A 26,144-nucleotide genomic window follows, 5' to 3' on the forward strand; every position below is an offset into this window, starting at 1 on the left:
ACAAATAAATGTTGCTTGGTAATGAATGATTTTGGATAAATTGTTTTGATTGCATACACTTTGGTTAGTAGCAGCGTTCTGGTTAAACAGAGTACAGCATACAGTGTATGACTATAGTTACAAAGCTTCCAATTAGAACAAGGTAAAAACACTGATGATTTTTATTAATAGGAAAGATGAACGTCTCTGTTTTCCAGTTACTAGAAAAGATGAAAATTCATAATTTCGGAACCTTTCAATCTGTTCAAACTTCAAAGGCATGCTCATGAGGTTTATGAACTAAGCTTAATATGAATTGGAGCGGGATTCAGAGGCAGAATGCCTGGCATCACTTGAGAATCCCAGAAGGGCGAATTTTATGAGCAATGCAGTCTTCCACAAGCTTTCTGAGTACCTTCAATCCTAGAATTGAGCTCACAGCAATAAAAATGTCTCCCTTAAGTGAGACCAAACTGCCCACGAGGTCTGATATTGCCCGTACCTCTAAATGAAGAAGTTTATGCCGTTTAATGTATTGCTTCTTCTTGATCCCAAGTTTCGAGCACAACCCACCTTACTGAGCCCCAATCTTGATGATCTCCATTTGCCTATCGTTTTCCAGTATTCTTATAAATGGCCTCAACAGCCGGAGCACCGAGTGACAACAATTTAAGAACATCCCTGGCCTTGAAAATCATATCTGGATTCCTAGTCCTTCTGGTTGGATTCCTATTCTTTCGTTTTTCACTTTAGTTTTTCATTCTCAATTATCAATTCCTGTTATGTGCTCAAGCTAAAATCTTTCATTTTTCACTTTAGTTTTTCATTCTCAATTATCATGGCAGAAGCACCATGTTTCTTGATTAGGATCCCAACAACCGTTTTCCTCCATAACTTCCTTCCATTACGCTTAAATTGTTGTTTGGAGAATAGTGACCACATTCCTCAGTTCATTTGCTCTCTCACTCCCTCTGCTCCTACAAGAAATTTTTCATTTATCTACAAAAAAAAAAAAAAAAAGTCATATTCATTTAGACTCCTTGCTTAACAGCTGTTTGATTCTCTTCATAGTATTAAAGCGGGTCATCCCACTTGTGCCTCACGGCCACACGGACTCCATGACACCCATAGTTGTCCACGTGTATGACTTGAAAATTCGCCATACGTGCAGGGGCGTATTGAGAATATATAGATCCCACATGAGAAAAATGAGACATTACCTATGTGTTTATAAGAGTTTGGCCCACTCCATTCATTGTCAATTAATTTTGGATGTGAACTTCAGATTACTTTATCAGTCAAGACTCAAAACTGTCGTGGAATCCTCAACCAGATTTCTGGCTTCATTCAGTGTCATAGCCCAAATTTTTATTATTATTATTATTATTTGCCCTTAATTCCTTTCCCGCATTAAAGTGAAAATTTGATTTAATTGATCAGAATGATAATCATAAACACACTTTTTCTCCCCTGGCCTGTCCTCTTCATGAGTCCTAGTTGGGATAGTTTTAGGGTGCGACTATTGCCACCCTACCATTTTCTTTGTTCACCCTACAAATATTTGAATTATTGAAAGACTATATTACCCAAATGCAAAATGACTAATAAGTACACTAATTTTCTAAAATTTAAATCTTTAAGGAAAACTAAATACATAACTAATTAAATACAAAACTACTTAATTTCTCTTCTGATAACATTAATCTTCATCTTCTCCATCCAAATTTCAATTTATTACAATTTTCTTTTTTTATCTTTTTGTTGCCTCCGCATCGTTAATTCGTTATTTAATTCACAAAACCACTAGTGTTAACTTCATCAAAATCTTTATAATACCTTTATAAACACCGAAAGTAAAAAATTTAAAACACAAAAAAAAAAAAATCAATCTTTTTTTCATTGCTCATAGTAGCACTTACTAATTTTTTAATATGGATTGAAATAAACGAACATTGAAATTGAATGAAAAAAAAATGGAAGTAAATCAAATTATGATTTTATTAGGAAACTTTAATATATTTTAAGACGTCTTTTTAATTGATATAAATTAAATGAGAAATTTTCGTTAAACAAAATTTCTTTTTTAATTTGATATGTCATATGATGGAGGATATTCCTGGAAAGAGAAATGGGTTGGATAAGTAAATCTAATAATTGAAATTAAAATGTAGGGTGTAATGAGCAAGTAGGGTGAACAAAGAAAATTATAGGGTGGCAATAGCCTCACCCTAGTTTTATCGACTATCCTTTTATGTTCAGACTCGTAGTATTGACTGGACTCGGGTTTATTCATGAGGCTATAGGGAATTTTTCTGAAAAATGTTAGTGCTCAGGAGTACTCCTTACTTTGATTGGACTCAGGCCTATGTGTATATATTGAAGGAAAGGATCCCAACTGATTCCGTAATTATCTTGTATTGAGTAGATAATCTTATGTAATCTTCTGTATCTATCATCTTTGTTATGCTTACCTAGAATAGCTTCTAGATTAGCTCCTAGATGTGAGGATATCAGAACGTACAGTAGTTGTATATATATGCCAAAGTTGATATACAAAGAAGTATTCTACACCACAATTCTGTTTATGGTATCAGAGCGATTGTATGTATACATGGGTCTTTATTTCCCTTAAGGCCCCGTTTGGTTGTCTGGAATGTTACAGTGGGAAAAGGAATGTACTAATTTTCCTTTCAATGATGGAATGGAATTGATTTAGCATTTCCATTTGTGGTGTTTGGAAGGATTCAAGACTTGAGATTGGAAAATGGTTTGAGAGAATTAATTTGTTAATGATTTTCCAATAATGTCCAATCAAATTAAATATGGAAGATTAAAAATGAATTAGTGGAGATATGAATTATTAATTGACCAGATTTTATGAGGGGCTAAACGAGTAAATTTTCAATTCCATTGAGTGAATGACTCAATGGAATTGAAATACCACACCCTAGATGGTATTTCTATTCCGCCTCTTTTATGGAATTGAACTCCAGTTAAATCATTTATTTTACTTTCCTTTCCAGACTTATGACTTAACCAAACACGACAATTTAATGGAATGGGAAACTATTTCACATTCAAATCTTGGTTAACAAACGGGGCCTAAGTGTGTTTCTTATTTTCCGGTTTCAATATCTCTTTTTCACAACTCAAGCACAATGACAGCGATTCAGGTGCTGTTTTCTTTCATATTCGTAGGGGTCACTGTGGTCATGATCATGTTGTATGATCAGACCCCATCAGTTGTAAGCGGTCCGGTCAAGTCACATGCGGCGATGGCGACTTTGAGAAAGGTGTTGCTGCTTCTCATGTTCCTCGTCTTACTGATGATCATGTCCTGCGTTTACAATGTTATGATGATCCAGAAGATCCACGACTATCTCTTTGAACTCACTCTCATGGGTAATGCTTTGTTTTCATAATCTTTTGGATTTGGTGCAACTAGTTTTACCCTTACCTACAAATTTTTTTTTTTTTTTTTTTTTTTGAACAATACCTATTGAACTGTTAGGATTAATTGTTCCCTTTAATGTGCCCTTATGGTTGGGCTAAGCGATAAAAATGCTCTTATGGTTTGCAAAGCCTTGCAAATTGACCTAGTTTTGCACCGAGTCTAATCCTCTAAATTCAAATAGTGGAATCGATCTCCTCTTAAATTACACCTTCATATTTAGAACGCTTCAATTTGTAAATTGTCTTCATTTTTTGCAATCTACTTGACCATAATTTAGACATCCGAATGTATTAAATTGATGGATTATTTTAGTGTTTTGTCTGACATTGCATGTTATCCATATATATGTTAGCTCATTTGATTTTCCAACTTACAGGTTTCTTGGCATTCCTAGTTCTCTTGATAGACAAAGTACACAACTATAAAAAAGAACTTAGTAGTCAAAGAAAGGTGAACACAAGAAAACAGCCAGAGGTTGAAACGACGTTGTATGAAACGACTACATTGCGCAGAAGGCTCAGACAAGTAGAATCACAACTTGAGAAGGAGTTGAAAGAGAAGACTGTAGCGACCACAAGACTCAGAACCCTAGTCTCTAGACATGAGAAAGAGACCAAAGAGAGGATTCTATTAGACACAAGGCTCAAACAACTTGAATCTGAACTTGAGACGAAGAAAAAAGACGTTGGTGCTGCAGAAGCCAATAGTATTGCTCTAAGGAAACAATGTGACGGGCTTCTTTATGAGTATAATCGTTTGCTTGAGGAGAATGAATTTGTTAAAAACCAATTGCGGGTATGTGATTGGAGATTGTCTCATTCAGGTAGCAAGAAAAATTTATAGGAAATCCCACACCATGTAAGATACTTCAATATATTCTTGTACATTGTTCTCGTTATTAGTTCATTGTTTGGGTGTTCTTGTCAACGCAAGAGTAGTGTGGGGTCGATGATATAGAAAAGAGAGGGAACATGGTTATCACAAATTCATGAGATTATCTTAGGAATATATTCTAGTCTGTAATATCTTAAAAAGTTGTTGTTTAAAATGGAATTGGATGGATTGTGTAATTCGGAAATGTGATTTTTGGGATTTTGGGTTGCTTGACACAGAATTTGGTTTCTTGTTTTGATAAACAACTCTTTCTTTCTTTTTGAGTTGATTTGTTTCAAGTCTCTTTGGATTTGGGTTAGAGGAGCCCAAATTAGACGCGGGTATGAACAATACTATTGTCTCGTTAATGTCCTCGGTAGTTGGACCTTAATTACAAGAACGCCGTCGCGCCATATTAAGTAATGGCATGCTGTAATTCAATCGGTCATATTAAGGGTCTTTTGGAAATAAAGCGTGTATATCCGCTAGCTCATCGCCCCACAATTTAACCAAAAGATGCTTTTGTTTCGTTAATGTCCTGGAATGTTTATTTAACTACAACAATGCCATCCTATTATGGCAAATCCATAAATCCGTGGGACACTGTGGGCTTCTTTTTGGGAAGCAAGCTGCTGAAATCAAATTGAATGAGGAATTTTTAATATATTTTTTTTAAATATAAATTCCCTATATATTTATAGCCTCCTTAAGCTCTCCAATTCTTGGAGTTTCTTGAGACCCAATCAAAATATTCATACCATTCAATAAAAAACCTACACGGTTCCCTTTGATTTCCGGCTCAATTGCAACTTCTACACGCATAACAGTGATGATTCAGCTATTATTTTCTTTCATATTCTTAGAGATCACTCTGATCATGGTGATACTGTTGTTCGAGACCACATTGATGGAGGTGGTGATAAACGTACGGGATGTGTTTATGAAGACCTTCGCAAGAGTAGTCATCTTACTTCTCTTGTCCATCTTCTTGCTGATGATCATGCCTCGTTTTTACAACATTGTGTTGATCCCGAATACGGACCAGAACCACCTTTTTGAAGCAACTCTCACAGGTAATATTCATTTAATTAATTAAATTCCCTTATTTCTGTTTCACTGAAAGCTAGCAAGAAATATTAATACCGTAAACCCTAAACTCGTTTGATTTGCCTACTTGACTTGCAGGGGTCATCTTATTCCTCGCTATTATGATCGACAGGCTACAACACTATGTTGGAGAGCTTTGTGTACGAAGAAAAGAGTTGTGTATGGCGGATAAAAGGATCAAACAGCTAGAATCAGAAAGAAAAGAAGTTAATGATGCAGAGGCTAATACTATTGCTCAAAGTAAAAAATTACTTGAAGAAAATCAATGTTTAAAAAACCAATTGGGCTTAGTGCGTGCAAGAGTCAACGACCTAGAATCTGAACTTGGGACAAGGGCAAGAGAGACGATTACATTGTGCAAGAGAATTAAACAGCAAGAATCTGAACTCGGGACAAAAACGAAAGAGGCGACTACATTGTGCAGAAAAATCAAACAGCTAGAGTCACAACTGGAGTCAAAGACAAAAGAGATTACCATACTGGGAACAAGAGTGAAACAGCTAGAATCCGAACTTGAGACAAAGGCAAACGAGACTAATGTTCTTGGCTCGAGACTCGAACAACTAGATTTTGAACGTGAGAGAGAGACAAAAGAGGATGCTACATCAGTTGTAAGACTCAAAGAACGAGAATATATACTTAATGCTGCAAGAGTCAATAGTTTTAATCAGAAGAATCAATTAGAAGGGTCCCTTGCTGAGTTTGATCGCCTACTTGATGGTAACGAAACTCTGAAAAATCAATTGAGGTCGTTACCCTGGAGATTGTCACATTGAGATAGCAATAAATATTCATAGGAAATTGTTTTGATTGTATGGGAGTCTAAGATATATATATATATATATATATATATATATATATATGTACTTGTTACATTTTTGTACATCGGATCTCATGTAGAAAGCAGAAGTTGAATGATGAAAATCGCTATACACGTAGTGGGGTAGTGCCGTCTATGAGGTTCAAAATCCAATGTCCTTATGTTGCTAACCAAGGATGGTATGATCACTGCATGCGTTTTCTAAAGGATGAGGGACGAACTTGCCTCAATTACAAGCGTTGTTTGTCCTCTTCATTGTCAAAAGCTTGCTTTACCGTCTTCTTTAATAGAAATAACTAGTATGAAAGATAGAAGATTTTATCTGGTGTGGTTAGTGAAACTATGTCTAGTTATTTTATTGAAAATTATATTTGACTCAAAACATGGGTGAACAAACATGATGAACTTAAAAACCGATTTTAGATGTTGGAACGTGCCTCGGTTAACATTGTATCAGTTTATAAGTTACAACACCATTGAAGCGAGTTTCTTTCACATATTTTTGCCTAAATACTTAGTGGGGCCCAAGGCCCGAAACATCTATTAGTCCACAAGAACATGCATGTACCCAATAGATAAGCAGACCTAATCTCCTCACCCTTTTTTTTTTAGAATACCCTAATCCCCTGACCCTAATCAATCGAGAAGGCAAAAAACCAACCCCCGCCAGTCAGCTCCATTCTTTTAGCCGAGTTACTTAGCCGTCAAGCAACAAACTTTCCCTAAGGCTCAAGTCCTAAGTGGATATATACACACTAATACAGAAGCTTGTACATAAAAAACCCAATGTTGTTTTAATGAGTGATAAGATTTGTTTTAATGAGTGATAAGATCGATGCTTGCATTTTCGGCTTCAATAGCTTTGAAGAAGGCAGTGATGAAGTGCCTGGATGCGATCAAGGGAAGAGATTGGCTCAATGCAGAGAATATCGTTTTGGGATTGTTCTTCCTTGTGAACTTTGTTAGGATGATCCAGACGCCTAGCAACTGTCTTGATTTACTTTTCAGTGGTAATTTTTATTTACTTTTCTCATTGCTTTTCTAATTAGAGTAAGAGTAACTTTCTCAGAAATTTTTTGGTCTGTGATTCAACTTTGATGGTGTTTGATGATGATAGATTTGCTGGGTGGGTAGGTTACACAGACCTTGGTATTTCTTTTTTTTTTTTTTTTTTTGCTTTATGTGCAATTTGATTTGGGTATTTAATTAGGGTTTTTGTAATACCCGAAAAATTCAAATTAACGTCCGATGTCATTTTGGAAATGATTTCGTAGGCGTGGGCACGAATACGAAGCTTGAAGGAGTTGTGGAATTAGTTCGAACGATTTTATTTCGAAAACGAACGTTATTTAGGGGGTCTTAAAAAGTGACTTCTTATACGTACAGAATTTGGGAAAACTTTCTTCATGAAAGTTGTAGAGCTCGTCGATACGATCTCGTGCGTATGTTGAACGCAATATTCGGAGTTTGTATGAATAAGTTATGAATATTTGAAAATCGGGATTTTTTTTCTATAAATATGGAGAATTTCTGGAATTTTTCTTAAATCCCAAAATTTCCTATTCTTTCTATTTTCTCCCCCGGTTTTCTCTCTTCTCTCTCCTCTCCCCCGACCTTTTTCTCTTCTTTCTGGGCGTTCTTCCTCTGCCAGCAGCGCCACCGTCCGGCCACCTCAAGCCGCTCTCGAGGTGTCCACGGCTTCGCCTCGACGTCGTCTAGCTACTGGACGTGACCACTTTCCCCGGAACGGCCTCAAATCCGGCAAACCGGAGCTGCAAGGTTTGAGCCAAAAACAGTCAACGCCGGTTTTCTCCTAATTCCGGCCACCAAAACTCACGATCCTTAGCTCCCTGAACTCACCTCAACATGCTGATCATCATCCTAGAAGGATCGCACCTGGAGTGACCGGATTCACGTTCGTCGGAGCTCGGCCGGCTTTAATTCGAAAACCACCTTCGAATCCGATTTTCTCGAGTTATAGACCACCTTTTCTTGTGATTCTTGGCCTGGTGAGTTCACCTTGAGATTATTAACAACTCTCAAGAAGGGATCGAGGCCTGAGGTTGAAGTTTTTACGTCGGAATTCAAGCTCGCCGGATTCTGGAAAATTTCCGACCACGAAGACTTTCGATCAAGATATCTCGAGCTGTAGTGCATCGTTTTGATTGATTCTTTTTCCAGTGGGTTCCCCTTGATGTTGTTAACAACTCTCTAGAAGGCATTGAGGCCTGAAATTGAAGTTTTTACGTCGATCGGAGCCCTCGCCGGATTCTGCAAAATTCTGCAAATTTTCCGACCACCGAAGCTTTCGATCGGTATATCTCGAGCTACAGACCATATTTTTCTGTGATTCTTGAACCAATGCGTTCGTCTTGAGTTTCTTAACAACTCTCTAGAAGGAATCGAAGCCTGAAATTGAAGTTTTGACGTCGAAATCAAGCCTTGCCGGATTCTGCAAATTTCGCCGGATTCTGGAAATTTTCCGGCCACCTCGACTGTTCTAGGTAATTTCCGACCACTTCCTTTCGTTTTCAGACTTCATGCTAGTTATGAAAGTGGATCAACTCGTCATTTTGAACAAGTTTGTAGTTGACGACTTTTGCATCGGAGGTGGTTGACCGCCGCGTTGACCGCCGTTGACCGCACACTGACCGCCGCTTGTGGCGGCGTATTCGACCATATTTTGAGTTTTTATTATCTAGGTGATGATCTACGCATCCTTACGAGCGTTTTGATATATAACATGGTCATGTTAGAAAAAGTTGATAAATAGTGGATTTACGTTTTTACGTTACTATTTACGGTTTTTACGTTTTATCTTCGGTTTACGATCTGTGAAGATCAGACCATCGGTTTTACTTCAAATTTTAGTATGTTGATCGTATGACTGTCCCGATGACTTTGTGAGGTCACGGGCGAAGATCCGACCGTTGGATCTTCGTATAATTGAGAAATAGTTATTCGGAAGGCGATTCGTGAGAATCCGACCGTCGGATTTTCATATAATTTTGTGGAGATGTTAGTAAGGGCGATTCAGGAAGATCTGACCGTTGGATCTTCGTGATAATTTTGGAGGATGATCCTAAGGGCGATCCGTGAGGATCCGACCGTTGGATCATCATTAAATTCAGATCCGACCGTTGGATCATCGTTTAATTTGAATCCGACCGTTGGATCATCATTATATTCAGATCTGACCGTTGGATCGTCGTTTAATTACATTTATGAGTTGTTGGCTAAGTTAAGATCATTATTGGATTAGGTTATCGACGGATTGATTTGGTGGACGATTCGGATTGATGTATTTGGCTTTTTAGAAGACGCAGCTGGATTAGAGGTGAGTAAACCTCACGTGGTTCATATTACGAACCGAATAAATTTAATTACCTTATTTTGTCGTAATTGCGTGAAAATATTTATGAAATAAATATTTGTTTTAAAATCATATGGACTTGATCAACTACGGTCCATGGGTAAGTAAAATGATTTTTACTATACAAATGAATTTCTCGGTTTTATTGCATGTGAACTATAGTTGGTATTAGTGATTATCCCTGAGCGGATAATTACGTATATATATATTTACGTGATTATAGGTGAATGGTGTGACATTGAAGAGTGTGGAATTGGGATGATTAAATTATTATGAATTGACATGTGACTTACCATATTTTTATGTGATGAACATGATTGATGAGTTCTTGTTAATATTCAAGATTTACATTGGAGGATGTATAGAGTTGGAGAAAGTAGGATTCTGAGGACGAGGTGTCCGAAGTTCGACGGTTAAGGATAACCGGAGTGTTTGTGTACTGAGGACGGGGATGTCCAAGGTGCGACGGTTTATTATTAACCGAAGTTGTGTACTGAGGACGGGGATGTCCAAGGTGCGACGGTTTATTATTAACCGAAGTTGTGTGCTGAGGACGGGGATGTCCAAAGCGCGACGGTTTATTATTAACCGAAGTATATGGTGCTGAGGACGGGGATGTCCAAAGCGCGACGGTTATAGTGTTAACCGAAGTATTTTTTGCCGTTGCTTGACCCTAGGCCAAGGTGTCAGAGGTAACGAGGCAGTTAGAGCTCTAACGTGTTATGGGATGGGACCAAAGTGGTGATAGTGTTGTGAGATAGGACCAAAGTGGTGATATTGAATTGGTTTGACGTTTGCGTCGTGGATGTTGAGATTGTTGGTTGTGTTGTTGAGTTATAAGAATTGTAATTTAAAATCAACAGTTCTTTCTTGTTTACTCATACGAGCTTTAAAGATTTCTTTAAAGCTTACCGGGTTTTGTGTTGTTGCCAATTCCCGGTGCACTATTAAATTCAAATGGTGTAGCGGGAAATCCTACAGGTCAGGAAGATCAAGGCGGAGATCGTGCGGGTTAGAGTTTTTGTTTCAGTTTACAGCTTTGTAAATTGTGAGATGTATTATTAAGAGGTGTGAAGTGTGGTTGTTGTGAGAAAAAAATTCAGGACGTTTATTCTATTAAGTTGTATAATTCATGTTTCGGATTTTAATTGTATTTAAAATTCGGGACGTGACAGTTTGGTATCAGAGCGTAAGGTGCATATTTGGTGATGTGTCAATACTTTCCGAGTGATGGCCCGTCTGCAGCGGATCCCCATCGTGTGCTCTTCGGTATTGGCTAAGTCATTGGGTATGCGTGAGTGTTGGGAGTTGTTTAGGCCGCTAGGTCGTTTTAGGAACGTGAATACCTTCCATGTAGTATTGACTTGGCTAATATGGACTTGTATTTGACTCATGCCATGTTTTAAGTGCTATACGTGTATTAGCCAAGCATACTATACTTCTTAGGTGATGGATATTCGAAAGGGGTAGTACATTGAACCTTAAAGTTGTTTTGGAAGTTCGTATTAGAATGAGTTCAGTTGCCGCGAGTTATAATCTTTAAGGAATGGAAACCTTCGGATTTAACTCTGTTGAGTCAGTGAGAATTGTTTTATGGAAATGAGGTTCTTTTGATTGTTGAAGTGTTTGGTTGAAGGCATGGTGTGGACCTATGCACGTACCTAGTGTGGATACGAGTATTAATGGATAGAAAGTTTGCCTTCTTAAGTTGGACGTACATATGTTTTTGGATGAGATGTACATGTCAAATAATAGATATCTTGTTTTGTAACGAGATGTCTTAGTGGGGTTTTGGTAATTGGCATGGGTGATGTGTTTAAAGTGGCTTTGAGGTAACTATACTAATCTTGTGTGAGATTGAGTTATTAGTATAAATTGAGAATATATGAGCAGTTGGAATGAGAATTGATCTCACTAACTCAAGATGAAAGGAGTGTGAGAGATTATGGGGTAGAATTCTCAAGACTATATTGATTTTTGAGTGTAGTGATGTAATTTGGGAGATACTTAGGTTACCTATAAGGAGGGTAGTAGAGTTTATTATCGATGTGAGGAAAAGTATGGTACCTGTAGCAATAGCATCTATGGTGTGTGCTGGAGATTCTAAGAAAAGAAAAGTTGTATGCAAAGCTTGGGAAGTGTTTAGCTTTATTATTCCTTGATTTTAGCTAGACCTTTGTGTGACTTGATTTACAGTTGCGTTTTGAGAGTGATTATTGGGGATATATCTCTATGATAGATTTTGTGTATGGTTTGACATATGGAAAAATTTATACGACCTTGTGATAGGGTTGATTGTGAAGAGACATTGTGTCGACATATGAGCTGAGGTGATAATGTTGTTTTGCAACCCTAGGGGTGCTAGTGTTGTATTATCAATGCATTGCAACAGATGTTGTGAGAATAGGATTTTGAACGGGGGTATAGTTAGGGTGAGATATTAGGTGCTTTACCAGTATTGATTGGTGAATCAAGATATGTCTTACGTAAGGTTGGAGACTAATCTAGAAAACTTCAAGGAATTACTAGAAGTACGAGTGCAGCAGAGCTGGCTAATTTTGAAAGAGCAATGGGTGACCAAGGTTCGATTCTTGGTGGCGTTGTTGGTTGTTTTTAAAGAAAAGACTACCACATACATTCAGTCTTATTACAAGTCAAAAGCAAAATAAAGTTATTGTACAACGAAAGTTAAAATGCAGAAAAAGAAATACAATAACTAAAAGATGAATTGTTTTTACTTCTTCCCCTTTGATTGGGAAAGCTCAGCAATCTCCTCCCTGAGTTTGGTGACTTGATCATCGACCTCTTCACTGTCCTGCGAGTCACTACTGGTTGAGTCAAGATCTTCCCAAGGAACATGAGGAGCGGTGCGCGGACGAGTGGCAGCCCTTTTGCTGGTTTCAGCCGCAGGAGGAGGGTCCTTGTGGAGTGACGCAACAACTTCCTTGCAAGGAAACCCAGGAGGATGACACTGCATGTTATTGACCTCCTGAGCAAGCTTGTTCATTGCGGTGTGGCAACGGATCAAAGAGAGGTTCATGTCAGTGATGTAATCGATCATACATGTGACTCGCCAATCCGTCACCATAATACCATCACGGAGGGAGGAACGCAGTGCATCAATTGAGTCTGACAAGCTTTCCAGGGTGGCCACAGGCCGAGGAGCACGAGCAGCTAGGGAGGAAGAGGACTCGCTGGGATGCAGTCTGGGAGAACGACGAGGCAGAGGAGGGGGACTGCGGCTACGCTCACGTATAGGACGATGGTCTCCAGGACGAGTGAGGCCAGCGCAAGCGGCCGCTTGACGACCCTCTTCTTCTAAAGAGAGAACACAGCGTTGATTGACGCTCATGCGAGCGGTAATCTTGGTTCGAACCATGATGAAGGAGAAGGAATTTGAAACTGCACGCTTAGACAAAACCGAGTAAAATCTGGAGGAGATAAAAGGAGGTTTATATAGAGCACAAGATAGGGTTGAGAAAATGTGAGAATGGAAGAAGAGATTTGAGTTATCGGATGGAAGAAGAGAATTGAGAGAGGATGGCTAAAACTCTGGGGAAATTTTCTTTTCTTTGGTGTGAATAGTCTCATTCCCCGAATGCACCTATTTATAGAACAAGGTGAGCAGATCTCCATCGTTGGATGGACGATCTCAGAGATTCAAACTACGCGTTGGATTAAAGTCGCCCAAAAACACGGAAAAGTTGTGGGCGCGTGGAGAGCGTGTAGGGGGACCGAGCGAATCTCGAGACGCTGTGGCAGACAGCTTTCGCCGAAAGGGATCTGCTTTCCGTAAATCACGAAAGCGACGTGTCGTGGCACGTGGAGTGTACCGACAGTTTGTTTTTATTCTATCGCTTATGATAGAATAAATAAAAGGAGTTGCATGGAGAATAACGAGTGCAGCTGGTGCTCTAGTGGTTGAAGAGCAAAGCTCTTGTACAAGAGGTCAGAGGTTCGAACCTTGCCTCTCCCGTTATTTTATTTATGTCGCTTATGACATAATAAATATAACACGTGAGCATATATTAATGAAGGCAGCTCTTGCTTCAGTGGTTGGGAGCAAAACCTTCGTGTTCGAGGTCGGGAGTTCGAACCTTACCTCTTACAAATATTTTTGGATCTCGTATATGCTTGATATACGGACGTATATACGGTATGTACGGCATACATACGTATATACGGTCTGTACGGTATGCATACGTATATACGGTCTGTACGGTATACATACTTATATACGGTATGTACAATTTCATACCGTAGCCGAGCTGGAAGTTGGTAGGCCCAAATAGTAAGCCCAAATAGTAAGCCCAATTGTTCGGCCCGATTGGTAAGCCCAAATGTTAAGCCCAATTGTTCGGCCCGAATGGTAGGCCCAAATGTTAAACCCAAATTGGTTCGGGCCGGTTCGAAATGTGGATGGTTCGGTTTCTTCGGCCCAATTGGCCAGCCCTAATGCTTAGCCCAAGGATTGAGCAAGCCCAAGTCATCATCACTGGGTAACATATTTTATTGGCGTGCTTTTGGGGACGAATTGTTTTGAGTGATGCATCTCTATTGTTGTGTAGAATGGTGCATGCTTGAGTTTTACTATAGAGACTTACCGTGATGCTAATTGAGTAGCGAAACACTTTGTGGGAGTGTTTACTGTGCTTGTATGCCAGTACAAAGTGTTGATCTATGTGAGGATCTATGAGATGATCCATGTGACGATTTTGTGTATGTGATGTGGAGTGTTGTTGAGCAGTTGTTGTGTGAGTTTACGTTTGTGATGAAAGGATTTAGTGGCCATAGGAATGTATTTTTATACAAAGAGCTGAGGCTCTGTAGATTACTACAGATTTGGAAAAGATGGAGATTCTATGGTTAGGTCAACCTTAATCGAGAGGAATTGACTTGCGCTTAAATTTCGGGACGAAATTTCTTTAAGGAGGGTAGATTGTAATACCCGAAAAATTCAAATTAACGTCCGATGTCATTTTGGAAATGATTTCGTAGGCGTGGGCACGAATACGAAGCTTGAAGGAGTTGTGGAATTAGTTCGAACGATTTTATTTCGAAAACGAACGTTATTTAGGGGGTCTTAAAAAGTGACTTCTTATACGTACAGAATTTGGGAAAACTTTCTTCATGAAAGTTGTAGAGCTCGTCGATACGATCTCGTGCGTATGTTGAACGCAATATTCGGAGTTTGTATGAATAAGTTATGAATATTTGAAAATCGGGATTTTTTTTCTATAAATATGGAGAATTTCTGGAATTTTTCTTAAATCCCAAAATTTCCTATTCTTTCTATTTTCTCCCCCGGTTTTCTCTCTTCTCTCTCCTCTCCCCCGACCTTTTTCTCTTCTTTCTGGGCGTTCTTCCTCTGCCAGCAGCGCCACCGTCCGGCCACCTCAAGCCGCTCTCGAGGTGTCCACGGCTTCGCCTCGACGTCGTCTAGCTACTGGACGTGACCACTTTCCCCGGAACGGCCTCAAATCCGGCAAACCGGAGCTGCAAGGTTTGAGCCAAAAACAGTCAACGCCGGTTTTCTCCTAATTCCGGCCACCAAAACTCACGATCCTTAGCTCCCTGAACTCACCTCAACATGCTGATCATCATCCTAGAAGGATCGCACCTGGAGTGACCGGATTCACGTTCGTCGGAGCTCGGCCGGCTTTAATTCGAAAACCACCTTCGAATCCGATTTTCTCGAGTTATAGACCACCTTTTCTTGTGATTCTTGGCCTGGTGAGTTCACCTTGAGATTATTAACAACTCTCAAGAAGGGATCGAGGCCTGAGGTTGAAGTTTTTACGTCGGAATTCAAGCTCGCCGGATTCTGGAAAATATCCGACCACGAAGACTTTCGATCAAGATATCTCGAGCTGTAGTGCATCGTTTTGATTGATTCTTTTTCCAGTGGGTTCCCCTTGATGTTGTTAACAACTCTCTAGAAGGCATCGAGGCCTGAAATTGAAGTTTTTACGTCGATCGGAGCCCTCGCCGGATTCTGCAAAATTCTGCAAATTTTCCGACCACCGAAGCTTTCGATCGGTATATCTCGAGCTACAGACCATATTTTTCTGTGATTCTTGAACCAATGCGTTCGTCTTGAGTTTCTTAACAACTCTCTAGAAGGAATCGAAGCCTGAAATTGAAGTTTTGACGTCGAAATCAAGCCTTGCCGGATTCTGCAAATTTCGCCGGATTCTGGAAATTTTCCGGCCACCTCGACTGTTCTAGGTAATTTCCGACCACTTCCTTTCGTTTTCAGACTTCATGCTAGTTATGAAAGTGGATCAACTCGTCATTTTGAACAAGTTTGTAGTTGACGACTTTTGCATCGGAGGTGGTTGACCGCCGCGTTGACCGCCGTTGACCGCACACTGACCGCCGCTTGTGGCGGCGTATTCGACCATATTTTGAGTTTTTATTATCTAGGTGATGATCTACGCATCCTTACGAGCGTTTTGATATATAACATGGTCATGTTAGAAAAAGTTGATAAATAGTGGATTTACGTTTTTACGTTACTATTTACGGTTTTTACGTTTTATCTTCGGTTTACGATCTGTGAAGATCAGACCATCGGTTTTACTTCAAATTTTAGTATGTTGATCGTATGACTGTCCCGATGACTTTGTGAGGTCACGGGCGAAGATCCGACCGTTGGATCTTCGTATAATTGAGAAATAGTTATTCGGAAGGCGATTCGTGAGAATCCGACCGTCGGATTTTCATATAATTTTGTGGAGATGTTAGTAAGGGCGATTCAGGAAGATCTGACCGTTGGATCTTCGTGATAATTTTGGAGGATGATCCTAAGGGCGATCCGTGAGGATCCGACCGTTGGATCATCATTAAATTCAGATCCGACCGTTGGATCATCGTTTAATTTGAATCCGACCGTTGGATCATCATTATATTCAGATCTGACCGTTGGATCGTCGTTTAATTACATTTATGAGTTGTTGGCTAAGTTAAGATCATTATTGGATTAGGTTATCGACGGATTGATTTGGTGGACGATTCGGATTGATGTATTTGGCTTTTTAGAAGACGCAGCTGGATTAGAGGTGAGTAAACCTCACGTGGTTCATATTACGAACCGAATAAATTTAATTACCTTATTTTGTCGTAATTGCGTGAAAATATTTATGAAATAAATATTTGTTTTAAAATCATATGGACTTGATCAACTACGGTCCATGGGTAAGTAAAATGATTTTTACTATACAAATGAATTTCTCGGTTTTATTGCATGTGAACTATAGTTGGTATTAGTGATTATCCCTGAGCGGATAATTACGTATATATATATTTACGTGATTATAGGTGAATGGTGTGACATTGAAGAGTGTGGAATTGGGATGATTAAATTATTATGAATTGACATGTGACTTACCATATTTTTATGTGATGAACATGATTGATGAGTTCTTGTTAATATTCAAGATTTACATTGGAGGATGTATAGAGTTGGAGAAAGTAGGATTCTGAGGACGAGGTGTCCGAAGTTCGACGGTTAAGGATAACCGGAGTGTTTGTGTACTGAGGACGGGGATGTCCAAGGTGCGACGGTTTATTATTAACCGAAGTTGTGTACTGAGGACGGGGATGTCCAAGGTGCGACGGTTTATTATTAACCGAAGTTGTGTGCTGAGGACGGGGATGTCCAAAGCGCGACGGTTTATTATTAACCGAAGTATATGGTGCTGAGGACGGGGATGTCCAAAGCGCGACGGTTATAGTGTTAACCGAAGTATTTTTTGCCGTTGCTTGACCCTAGGCCAAGGTGTCAGAGGTAACGAGGCAGTTAGAGCTCTAACGTGTTATGGGATGGGACCAAAGTGGTGATAGTGTTGTGAGATAGGACCAAAGTGGTGATATTGAATTGGTTTGACGTTTGCGTCGTGGATGTTGAGATTGTTGGTTGTGTTGTTGAGTTATAAGAATTGTAATTTAAAATCAACAGTTCTTTCTTGTTTACTCATACGAGCTTTAAAGATTTCTTTAAAGCTTACCGGGTTTTGTGTTGTTGCCAATTCCCGGTGCACTATTAAATTCAAATGGTGTAGCGGGAAATCCTACAGGTCAGGAAGATCAAGGCGGAGATCGTGCGGGTTAGAGTTTTTGTTTCAGTTTACAGCTTTGTAAATTGTGAGATGTATTATTAAGAGGTGTGAAGTGTGGTTGTTGTGAGAAAAAAATTCAGGACGTTTATTCTATTAAGTTGTATAATTCATGTTTCGGATTTTAATTGTATTTAAAATTCGGGACGTGACAGTTTTCATCTTGAATATATACTAGCTAGTTTTATTAATGTGTTCTTATGCAATTCAAAATTCCAATAGTCTTTTTGGATTTCCCTAATCACATATTTTCCCAATTTGATTCTTATTTGTTAGTTGTACTCTGTAGTTCGGGTCTTTACTCTTTATGTGTCATTGGTTGATTAACCTTTCGTTTCTGTTTGTATCTCATATTCCGCTCGACTGATCTGATTTACTCACTTCGTTTCCAACTTGCAGGTGTACTCATACTCCTTGTAAGAGTCATTCATGCTGCAGAAGCCAAGTCCCTTTCTGAAAATAATGGTCTTCTTGACGAAAATCAAATCTTAAAAGAACCGGTTGCAGTCATTGGACACAGAACTCGACAAGCTAGAATCTGATCTCGAGACAAAGACAGAAGACGTAATTTCTGCAGAAGTCAACTCTATGGTTCTAATCAAACACTCTGAAGAGTTCCATCTTGAGTATGATCTCTTGGTCAAGCAAAACCAAATTTTAAAGAACCGATTGCAGTCATTGAGCACAAGAGTCGAACAGGTAGAATGTGAACTTGAGATCAAGAAGAAAAAGGTTAATGATGTAGAAGCCAAGAATGTTTCTCTAAGAAAGCAACTTGATGAGTTCCTCCAAGAGCACCATTGTATGCTTGAGACCAAGAAAAAAGAGGTTACTGCTGCAGAAGCCCAGAATAAAGATATAAAGAAGCAATTTGATGAGCTCTTCCTTGAGCACCTTAGCTTACTTGAGAAGAACGATACTTTAAACAACCAGTTGCAGTCATCAGGGACCAAAATCGTACGGCTAGAATATGAAGTTTTGGCCAAGACAAGAGACTTGAAAGCTGCTGAAGCCAATGATATTACTTTAAGGAAGGATAAGAAAACTTTGGAGGAGCAGTTGCAGGCATGGGGCACAAAACTGAGACACATAGAAATCATAGAATCTGAACTTAACACAAGGAAAAGAAGTATCAGTGCATATGAAGCCAAAATTTCTGATCTAAAAAACCAAGTTGAAGAGCTCTCTCTTCAACACGATTGTTTGCTTGGGAACAACCTGACTTTAAGGAACCAGGTGCAGTTGTCGCACACAAGACTTAGACAAACAGAATCAGAACTTGGGACCAAGACACAAGAAGTTTGTGTTGTAAAAACCAATATTGTTGCTCTAAATAAGGAAAATGATGATTTGGAGAACCAGTTGCGGTCATTGGAGACAAGACTTAAAAGAGATAGAATCTGAACTTGAGGCAAGGACAAAAACTGTTAGTACAGCAGAAGCCAAGGTTAATCCTCTACATAGACAATTTAAAAAGGCACGCGTATGAGTATGGCTTTGGGTGTATCTTATTGTTTGGGGAAATGCTCATTTACTCAATTTTAGCTTAAAATTTGCCCACTTGCTCCACTAACAGTTTTTTAACCCCATTTACCCAAAACACTCTAAGAGATTATTTCCCCTTTACCCAATTAATTCTTTTTTTATTCTTTTTATTTATTTTTGGGACTTTTTTGCCCTCTCCTTCTTTCTCACTTAGAAAGAAAAGTCATCCTCCACCTTGCTGTGCTCCGGTGACCAGTGGCCGGCCACGGACTCCGGCGACCGGTGACCGGAATCCGACAACCGGACTGTTAACCGGATTCCGGTGTCTGAATTTATTGCGCCCTAATAATACCCAGTAACCATATTATTACCCCCCAGTAATCATATTATTGCCCCCCAGTAACCATATTACTGCCCCCCAATACTCATATTATTGCTCCCCAATAATCATATTATTGTCGTCCAGTAAATTGTATAAACTCCCAAAACCAAAATGAATACACTACAGACACAATTGATCAATTTATAATCATATTATTGCCTCCCAATAATCATATTATTGCCTCCTAATAATCATATTATTACCCTCCAATAATCATATTATTGCTCTCAAGTGAACCAAAATGAATACACTACAGACACAATTGATCAATTTATATGTTCAATTGTACACGATCACTTTTTTTTTCTTTTTTTTTTTCCTTCCCCATTCTCGGAGCTCACACTATACCAAAAAAAAAAAAAAAGGTGCTCTGGGCACCCAGGAATTGCAGGTGCGAAATTGACCGGAACTGTGATATTGCAGGTGGGAAATCGCCGGATCTTGAAGCTCCAGAATCGATGATTGCTCTCGGATCGACTGGAACTGTGATATTGCAGGTGGGAAATCGTCGGACCTTGAAGCTCCAGAATCGATGATTGCTCTCGGATCGACCGGAACTGTGAAATTGCAGGTGCGAAATCGCCGGACCTTGATGGTGGAGTCGGACTCCGCGACGGATCGAAGGAACTTGAGGAGTGAGCGGAGGTCGCAGACGGCAGTGGCCGGTGAGTATGATTCGGATTCCGGCTAGGGCTTGGGTGTGATTCACTCGGTCCATTGAGGCTTCTGAGAGAGAGAGAGAGAGAGAGTATGAGGGCAATACTGTCAATAGATGTTAGATTGGGTAAATGAAGTTAAAAAATGATACGCTAAAAGTAAGCGTGCAATTTAACCCTGCATGTAGTTGTTAGTATAGAATAAGTAGGGATCGTTCTAACCGGGGATTGAGGGTACACCTGTAATTGCAAAAACAATTAATTAATTAGTAAAAGTAAAAAGTATTATTTACAAAAAGAATATATACAAATAACGAAATAAAAGGGGGGTTTAAGAATTATAAAATCAAAAGTTAAATCAAATAAAGAAAACGTAAAAACATATATACAATGGTGGAACGCAAGGAACAAAGATCAAAACCAATTCCATGTAATCAAATTCGATTCAAACCCTATAATTGTTCATCTAAGTCATGAGAAAGGAGTTGATCATGTGAAACATTCGAAAGCAAATGAATTCCCATTTTTTACTTTTCAATGCTAATTAATCTAAGCGAAAGCACCTAGATTAATCCTATCAAACATGCAATCAAACCCTAGAAAGCTAGTCAATCATGTCATGTTTAATGCATTACACATAAAGAAAGGCTATCAACTCAAGTGTACAACTTAGTATGGAAAAGTCCACCTAATTGCAATCCTCGTTAATTAAATTCGAACTTTGCTCAAAACCTTTACTACTTTGATTCAAGTTTACACAAAACGAAAAGTCGATTTCATGTTCTTAAACCTAGCACCAATTATATCGAAACCCTAAGTGTTTGCAATCACATAAGATTAAAATACAAAAGTTATCTATAAAGCAAATTTAATTAAACAAACTCACATAAGCAACTTCGAATCACAATTATAGAATTCAAAAACTTTATTTAAACATAGAAATTGGGCTTAAACTTTGCCCTAAACGTTAGGTTAACTAGAAACAAGTTCATACGAAATCAAACAAGGAAACCAAAAAGGTTACAAGGAAAATGAACGAATTACACCGTGAGTGGAGATGGAGATGGAGATGGAGAGCTAGATGGTTGGATCTTGAATCTTGGAAGCAAGCCTTCAAGGTGGATGATGGAGGATATGATCTTCACGGCTCCTTCTTCTTCTTCCTCTCCTTGCTTGAAAATGCAGAACTTTGCAACTAGAGAATGGAGAGAGAGAGAGAGCTTATGACGTTATGGAGGATTTTCTGAATGAAAAGTGTGTGTTAAACGTCTAGTATAGGGGGGTTTATATAGGGGAACGGCCAAGCTTTGCCACACAGCTTCGACCAATCACGTAGCGCCACGTCAGCTCTGTGTGTCATCCAACCAATCAAAAACCTCCAAAATCAATCCCTAATATATTGTTGCTGATTTTCCCAAGATTATTTCTGATTTTTCTCTTAATTTTCGGCCAAATATCTAGGCATGAACCTAGACAATGTATCCGGACTCATTTTGGACCTTTTCTCCCTTAAATCTCTCCATGGCTTTATCCTTAACATCCTCCCCTTGATTTTCTCCTGATTTTCACATTAAAATTGCAGATTTTATTCTCTAATTTCAGCCAACATATCTTGAGGGGAATTAAGGAACGAATCTGGACTTGTTTTGAGCCTTTTCTTGTTGCACAATCCCTTGAAATTCTCCCTTGATTTTCTCAACGTAATCTCCTTGATTTCCCATGCAAAAATCAGATTTAATCTCCCATAATATCTCCCACGTCATCTTCAAGCCATGTGGTCTCCTAATGCCTTCAGGTTTCCTAGCCTCATCAGGATTCCTGCGTTGACTGGGATTCCTAGTCGGACCAGGAAAACTCCATTTCTTCATTTCAGCTTTATTTCCTTGTCATTTATTCTAATGTACCTAGAAAATAGAAACTTTTATTAAAATTACTAAAAATAGAAACTTTTTAAAGATGGAAACTTTCCTAATCAAGAAGGATTTATTTAAGGAAATAACTAAGTAAATATGAGGTAATAACAGTTAAAATGTCGCATTAAAATGCTCCTATCAAAAAACTCTTAGTGGAGCAAGTGGGCAATTTTTGGGCTAAAATTGGGTAAGTGGTCACGGCCCCATTGTTTACTTGAGGAGAATGATTTAATTTTGAAATCCTTTGTTTACATGTTTGGATAGATGTAGAGCCACAAGTAATTTGATCGATTTTTGTTCAAATTACATTGTGGTATCGCTATGAGAGTTTTAACCGTTGTTGGAGGTGAAAAATTTCAATTAGGAATTTGACCCAACAATTAATGCGAACGGGAGCGGAAGCTAAACCGGGGACAATCGAGAGGTTTTTATTCGTCGTTGACTTGATGTTGATGAAGCGAAGACTCCTCTTGGCTTGGTAACTTGTCTCTGCTCCGCGATTCCTCTCCACTCCATAACCTCTCACCGTCGCCTCCCTCTGTATTCTCCCTATGTAAGCTCCCTCCTTAGCCTCCCTATGCGAGCTCCCTCCGTAACCTCCCTTCGTAGCTTATCTCCGTAATCTCTCTCCGCTCCGTCACCTCTCTACGTAATCTCCCTACGTAACCTCCCTCCGTAATCTCCCTCCGTAGCTCCTCCCCGTAATCTCTCTCCGCTAATTTGACGAAGAAGCGGAGACTCCTCTTTGTCGTCGGTGTGAGAGAGGAGGAGGGGGTACCTGCAAAAGACCCTCCGATGCCTAAGTCAGTATTTTTCTGAGTCAAGTAGAGAGAATTGGAATTCGATGGATTACCTCGATGTTGAGCCGCCTATTTATGGGTGCATTTCAGCGTGGGCTACAAGTAAACTTGCACAGCAAGTTTGCAGTGACTTGAGTGGCAAGCCACCATTAAGGCCGTATTCACACCTGCAATAACCACCACTTATTGGCGGCCATAATTGTCACACTGAATGTCACATTAATCGTCACATTTACGGTTATAATAATAATCGCATTTACTGTCGTCATTACTTCTCTTTAATTGCCTTGATTGCATGGTCAAATTAATTGACCACCCCCACAACCGTACTCTCATTGATACATAAATGATTTCTAGTTATAAAAGAAAACTTGAATACCAGTTCTTGCAATCCCTTCAAATGAACTTTGGTTTCAATGTTGAAAACCCAAAACCCCAACCGACAGATGAGGTGCCCCAATCCACAAATTAAGCCCAAAGCTAGCATGCAGTTCCATTATTTTCGCGGGAAAGGAAGCTACTAGGAAACAATTTCATTCATTCACGTCTAATCCTTTTCGATCATCTTCGAATTCCGATTCTAACTGACGCTCAATTTATATACTTATCCGTCAAGGAAGTACATCTTTATAATTAATTAATTATATACACGACTAATTCTTCGTGTAATAGTGAACCCTAACATACATTCCTCTCTCGTCCTTGAAGCGTTGTTGCAATATTAACTAATTCATTGACTCCATCGATCCTTTAACGAGAAACCCTAAACATATATTTGCTTATTATGGAGCCTTCAGTTTTCATAGTGATAATGAACGATCTGCGGCTGCTTTCTCTCCTATTTTCATCTCTGATGCGGGTGCGGTTGTGCATAAAAACCCGGTCGAAAAAGGTGGTGGTTGGTAACGACGCCAGACTTCTCTTCGCGTCGGACTTTATATTTTTATATACGGCATCCTTCAAGCTCATATTTGACACTGCTCTTCTTGATATACTTCTCATGGGTAAACTTTTATTTCCTAAGAATTAAACTTTTTACGATTTTAAGTTAACGTACTAGCTAGACAAACTCTCAGTTTTCTTTTTAATTTTTGAAGTTTAGATTACACTAGCATACTCTAAGGGATACATAGCGCAATCACGTGGTTCTTATTGTTCCTTCTACTGTGTGAATAACAACTTCGATTTTAGGGTTTCTAGCAAAACTTCGATGTTAGGTGTTGTAGTTGTTCAAGGGTTTTTGAACTAATTAAATAGGTAGACTATGGATTTTGATTAATTTTTCCACTGTGAAAGCTAAACGTTATCATGGCTTAAGTGAGTTAAAACTGTACTTTTTTGTTTTATTTCATGTTGATTAATTGATCTATTGAATATGGTACGTTTTCAGTTTACTTCCACAAGAATGGTAGCAACTTCTTTCCGTAGTATTACAATTCCAAACAATTTTTGAACTATTATAAATGGATGCATAATGTTCAAAAATAGGTTAAAAGTAATTGTTTTATCACTTTATGACTCAATTATCTTAATCTTGGTATCTATAATAAGAACAGCTTTGATTGAGAAACTATACACTGTTGATTCAGAAAAAGATTTGGAAAGCTACTAAAGAAAGTTGCTAGTATTCTTCTTGTATATGATATTACTTAGACTCATTGATTTTGTGTTGCCCACTTGCAGTGCTATTCTGTATCTTTGTTTCGAAGATGGAAGAACTGTATATCTATATTAAACAACTTCGTAATCAGTTGCAGTCACTGGAAAGAAGAGCCAAAAATCTAAAGGAACTATGTGGAGAATTGGCTCTTGATAATGATCGTTTACTTGAGGAAAACCCAATTCTAAGGAATCAGTTGCAGTCATTGGAAAGAAGAGCCAAAAATCTAAAGGAACTATCTGAAGAATTGGCTCTCGATAAAGATCGTTTACTTCAGGAAAACAACCAGTTGGGATCTGAAGTTGGGACAATGACAGAACAAGTTAATGCTGCAGAAACCAATGCTACTATGGTTAAGAAAGTAACCTTGATATTGACTATGATAGTTCTTGACTATGATCGTTTACTGAAGGAGAACAAAAATTTGAAAAACCAATGGGATTGGGAGATGGTCACATCTGCAGATAAAGATTAGGGATACAAATTGAAGAAATTTACCTTTGATATTGGGTGACAATTGCCACCTTCTGAGATTTAGTGTTTCACTTATTTTTTTTCTTTTTCTATATATCATAGTTTCTAACTTATGCCAGCTACATGTGAATTTTTTTTCTTCAAGTACTAGGTATTGTCTTGAAACATTTGGTATGTTTTGTTCATAATTAAAATGCTTTTGAATCTGTACTAGTCAGCTTCTTGTTATGGTAAATTGTTTGGACAAAATTATCGATCACTCAATGGTATTAAACATGGATGGACACTAATGGCCGTCGTGATTATCGTGAGAACCGTTCCGAGGCTCGGAATTCTTATAATAGTGGTTGAAATTCCCAGCTCCGGTGGTGGTAGAAATCACCGTCATCAAAATCGGTCCCAGGATCACTCACAAGCGCCTTCCTTTCAACAGCAAAATTTGTATCCACAGCAGCAGCCTGTTTGGGGGCCACGGCCCACTTGGCCACAAGGCCTTGTAGGCCCAGCACCTCAATGGTGCTCTAATAACTACCATACAAATCAACATGGGCAGGCTCAATGCCCCACGAGTTCAGAGGTCCAACTACTGCTGTTGCTTTTGCTGGCTCTCACTTCTTTTCCTCAGTTGACCCTACTTGGTAGCCAGACACCGGCGCCACACATCACACGACCTCTATGCCTCTTTACAATTATCAACCTAATGTTTATATGGGTAATGGACTCGATGCCAATTTCCCATATGGTAGCCTTCCCCTTTCTTTGGGCAACTCTCACTTTTCTCTACTCAATACTTTTTGCAGTCCTTAGATTCGCAAAAATCTTCTATCTCTCTGTTGCTTGCTTCACTAAAGATAATCATGTCTTCTTTCTTTTTGCTCCTAACTTTTATCAAATCTATTGCTTACGTATCGGTCATTTTGTTTCAGGGCCCATGTAAAGATGATCTCTATCCACTTCACTTGTCCAACGTTTCCTCCACCACCGTCCCTCATGCCTTAGCCACTGTCCACTCATCTCTCTGGCACAACCGCTTGGTCATCCTTCGTCGTCT

General features: G+C 39.0%; 2 protein-coding genes and 1 long non-coding RNA gene across 4 annotated transcripts; all 3 read left to right on the plus strand.

Annotated features, from left to right (window-relative positions):
• The first annotated feature begins 7,456 nt into the window (after positions 1-7,456).
• Positions 7,457-17,860, plus strand: LOC133729929 (uncharacterized). 2 transcript variants are annotated; one of them, XR_009856553.1, is made up of 4 exons: positions 7,457-8,737; positions 9,496-9,570; positions 16,593-16,667; positions 17,670-17,860. It is a non-coding gene; the product is annotated as an uncharacterized LOC133729929 (long non-coding RNA). The 2 variants fall into 2 exon arrangements; XR_009856554.1 differs by lacking the exons at positions 16,593-16,667; positions 17,670-17,860 and adding an exon at positions 10,573-10,763.
• A 451-nt stretch (positions 17,861-18,311) lies between these two features.
• On the plus strand, positions 18,312-19,127 carry LOC133731465 (uncharacterized). The gene has a single exon (XM_062158829.1). It carries the CDS (start codon positions 18,312-18,314, stop codon positions 19,125-19,127), a length of 816 nt encoding a protein of 271 aa, XP_062014813.1.
• Positions 19,128-24,668: 5,541 nt separating this feature from the next.
• LOC133731466 (uncharacterized) lies at positions 24,669-25,094 on the plus strand. Its single transcript, XM_062158830.1, has one exon. It carries the CDS (start codon positions 24,669-24,671, stop codon positions 25,092-25,094), a length of 426 nt encoding a protein of 141 aa, XP_062014814.1.
• The last annotated feature ends 1,050 nt before the right edge of the window (positions 25,095-26,144 follow it).

Source organism: Rosa rugosa, chromosome 2 (genome assembly GCF_958449725.1).
Source record: "Rosa rugosa chromosome 2, drRosRugo1.1, whole genome shotgun sequence".
In the NCBI taxonomy this organism is placed as follows: Eukaryota; Viridiplantae; Streptophyta; class Magnoliopsida; order Rosales; family Rosaceae; genus Rosa; species Rosa rugosa.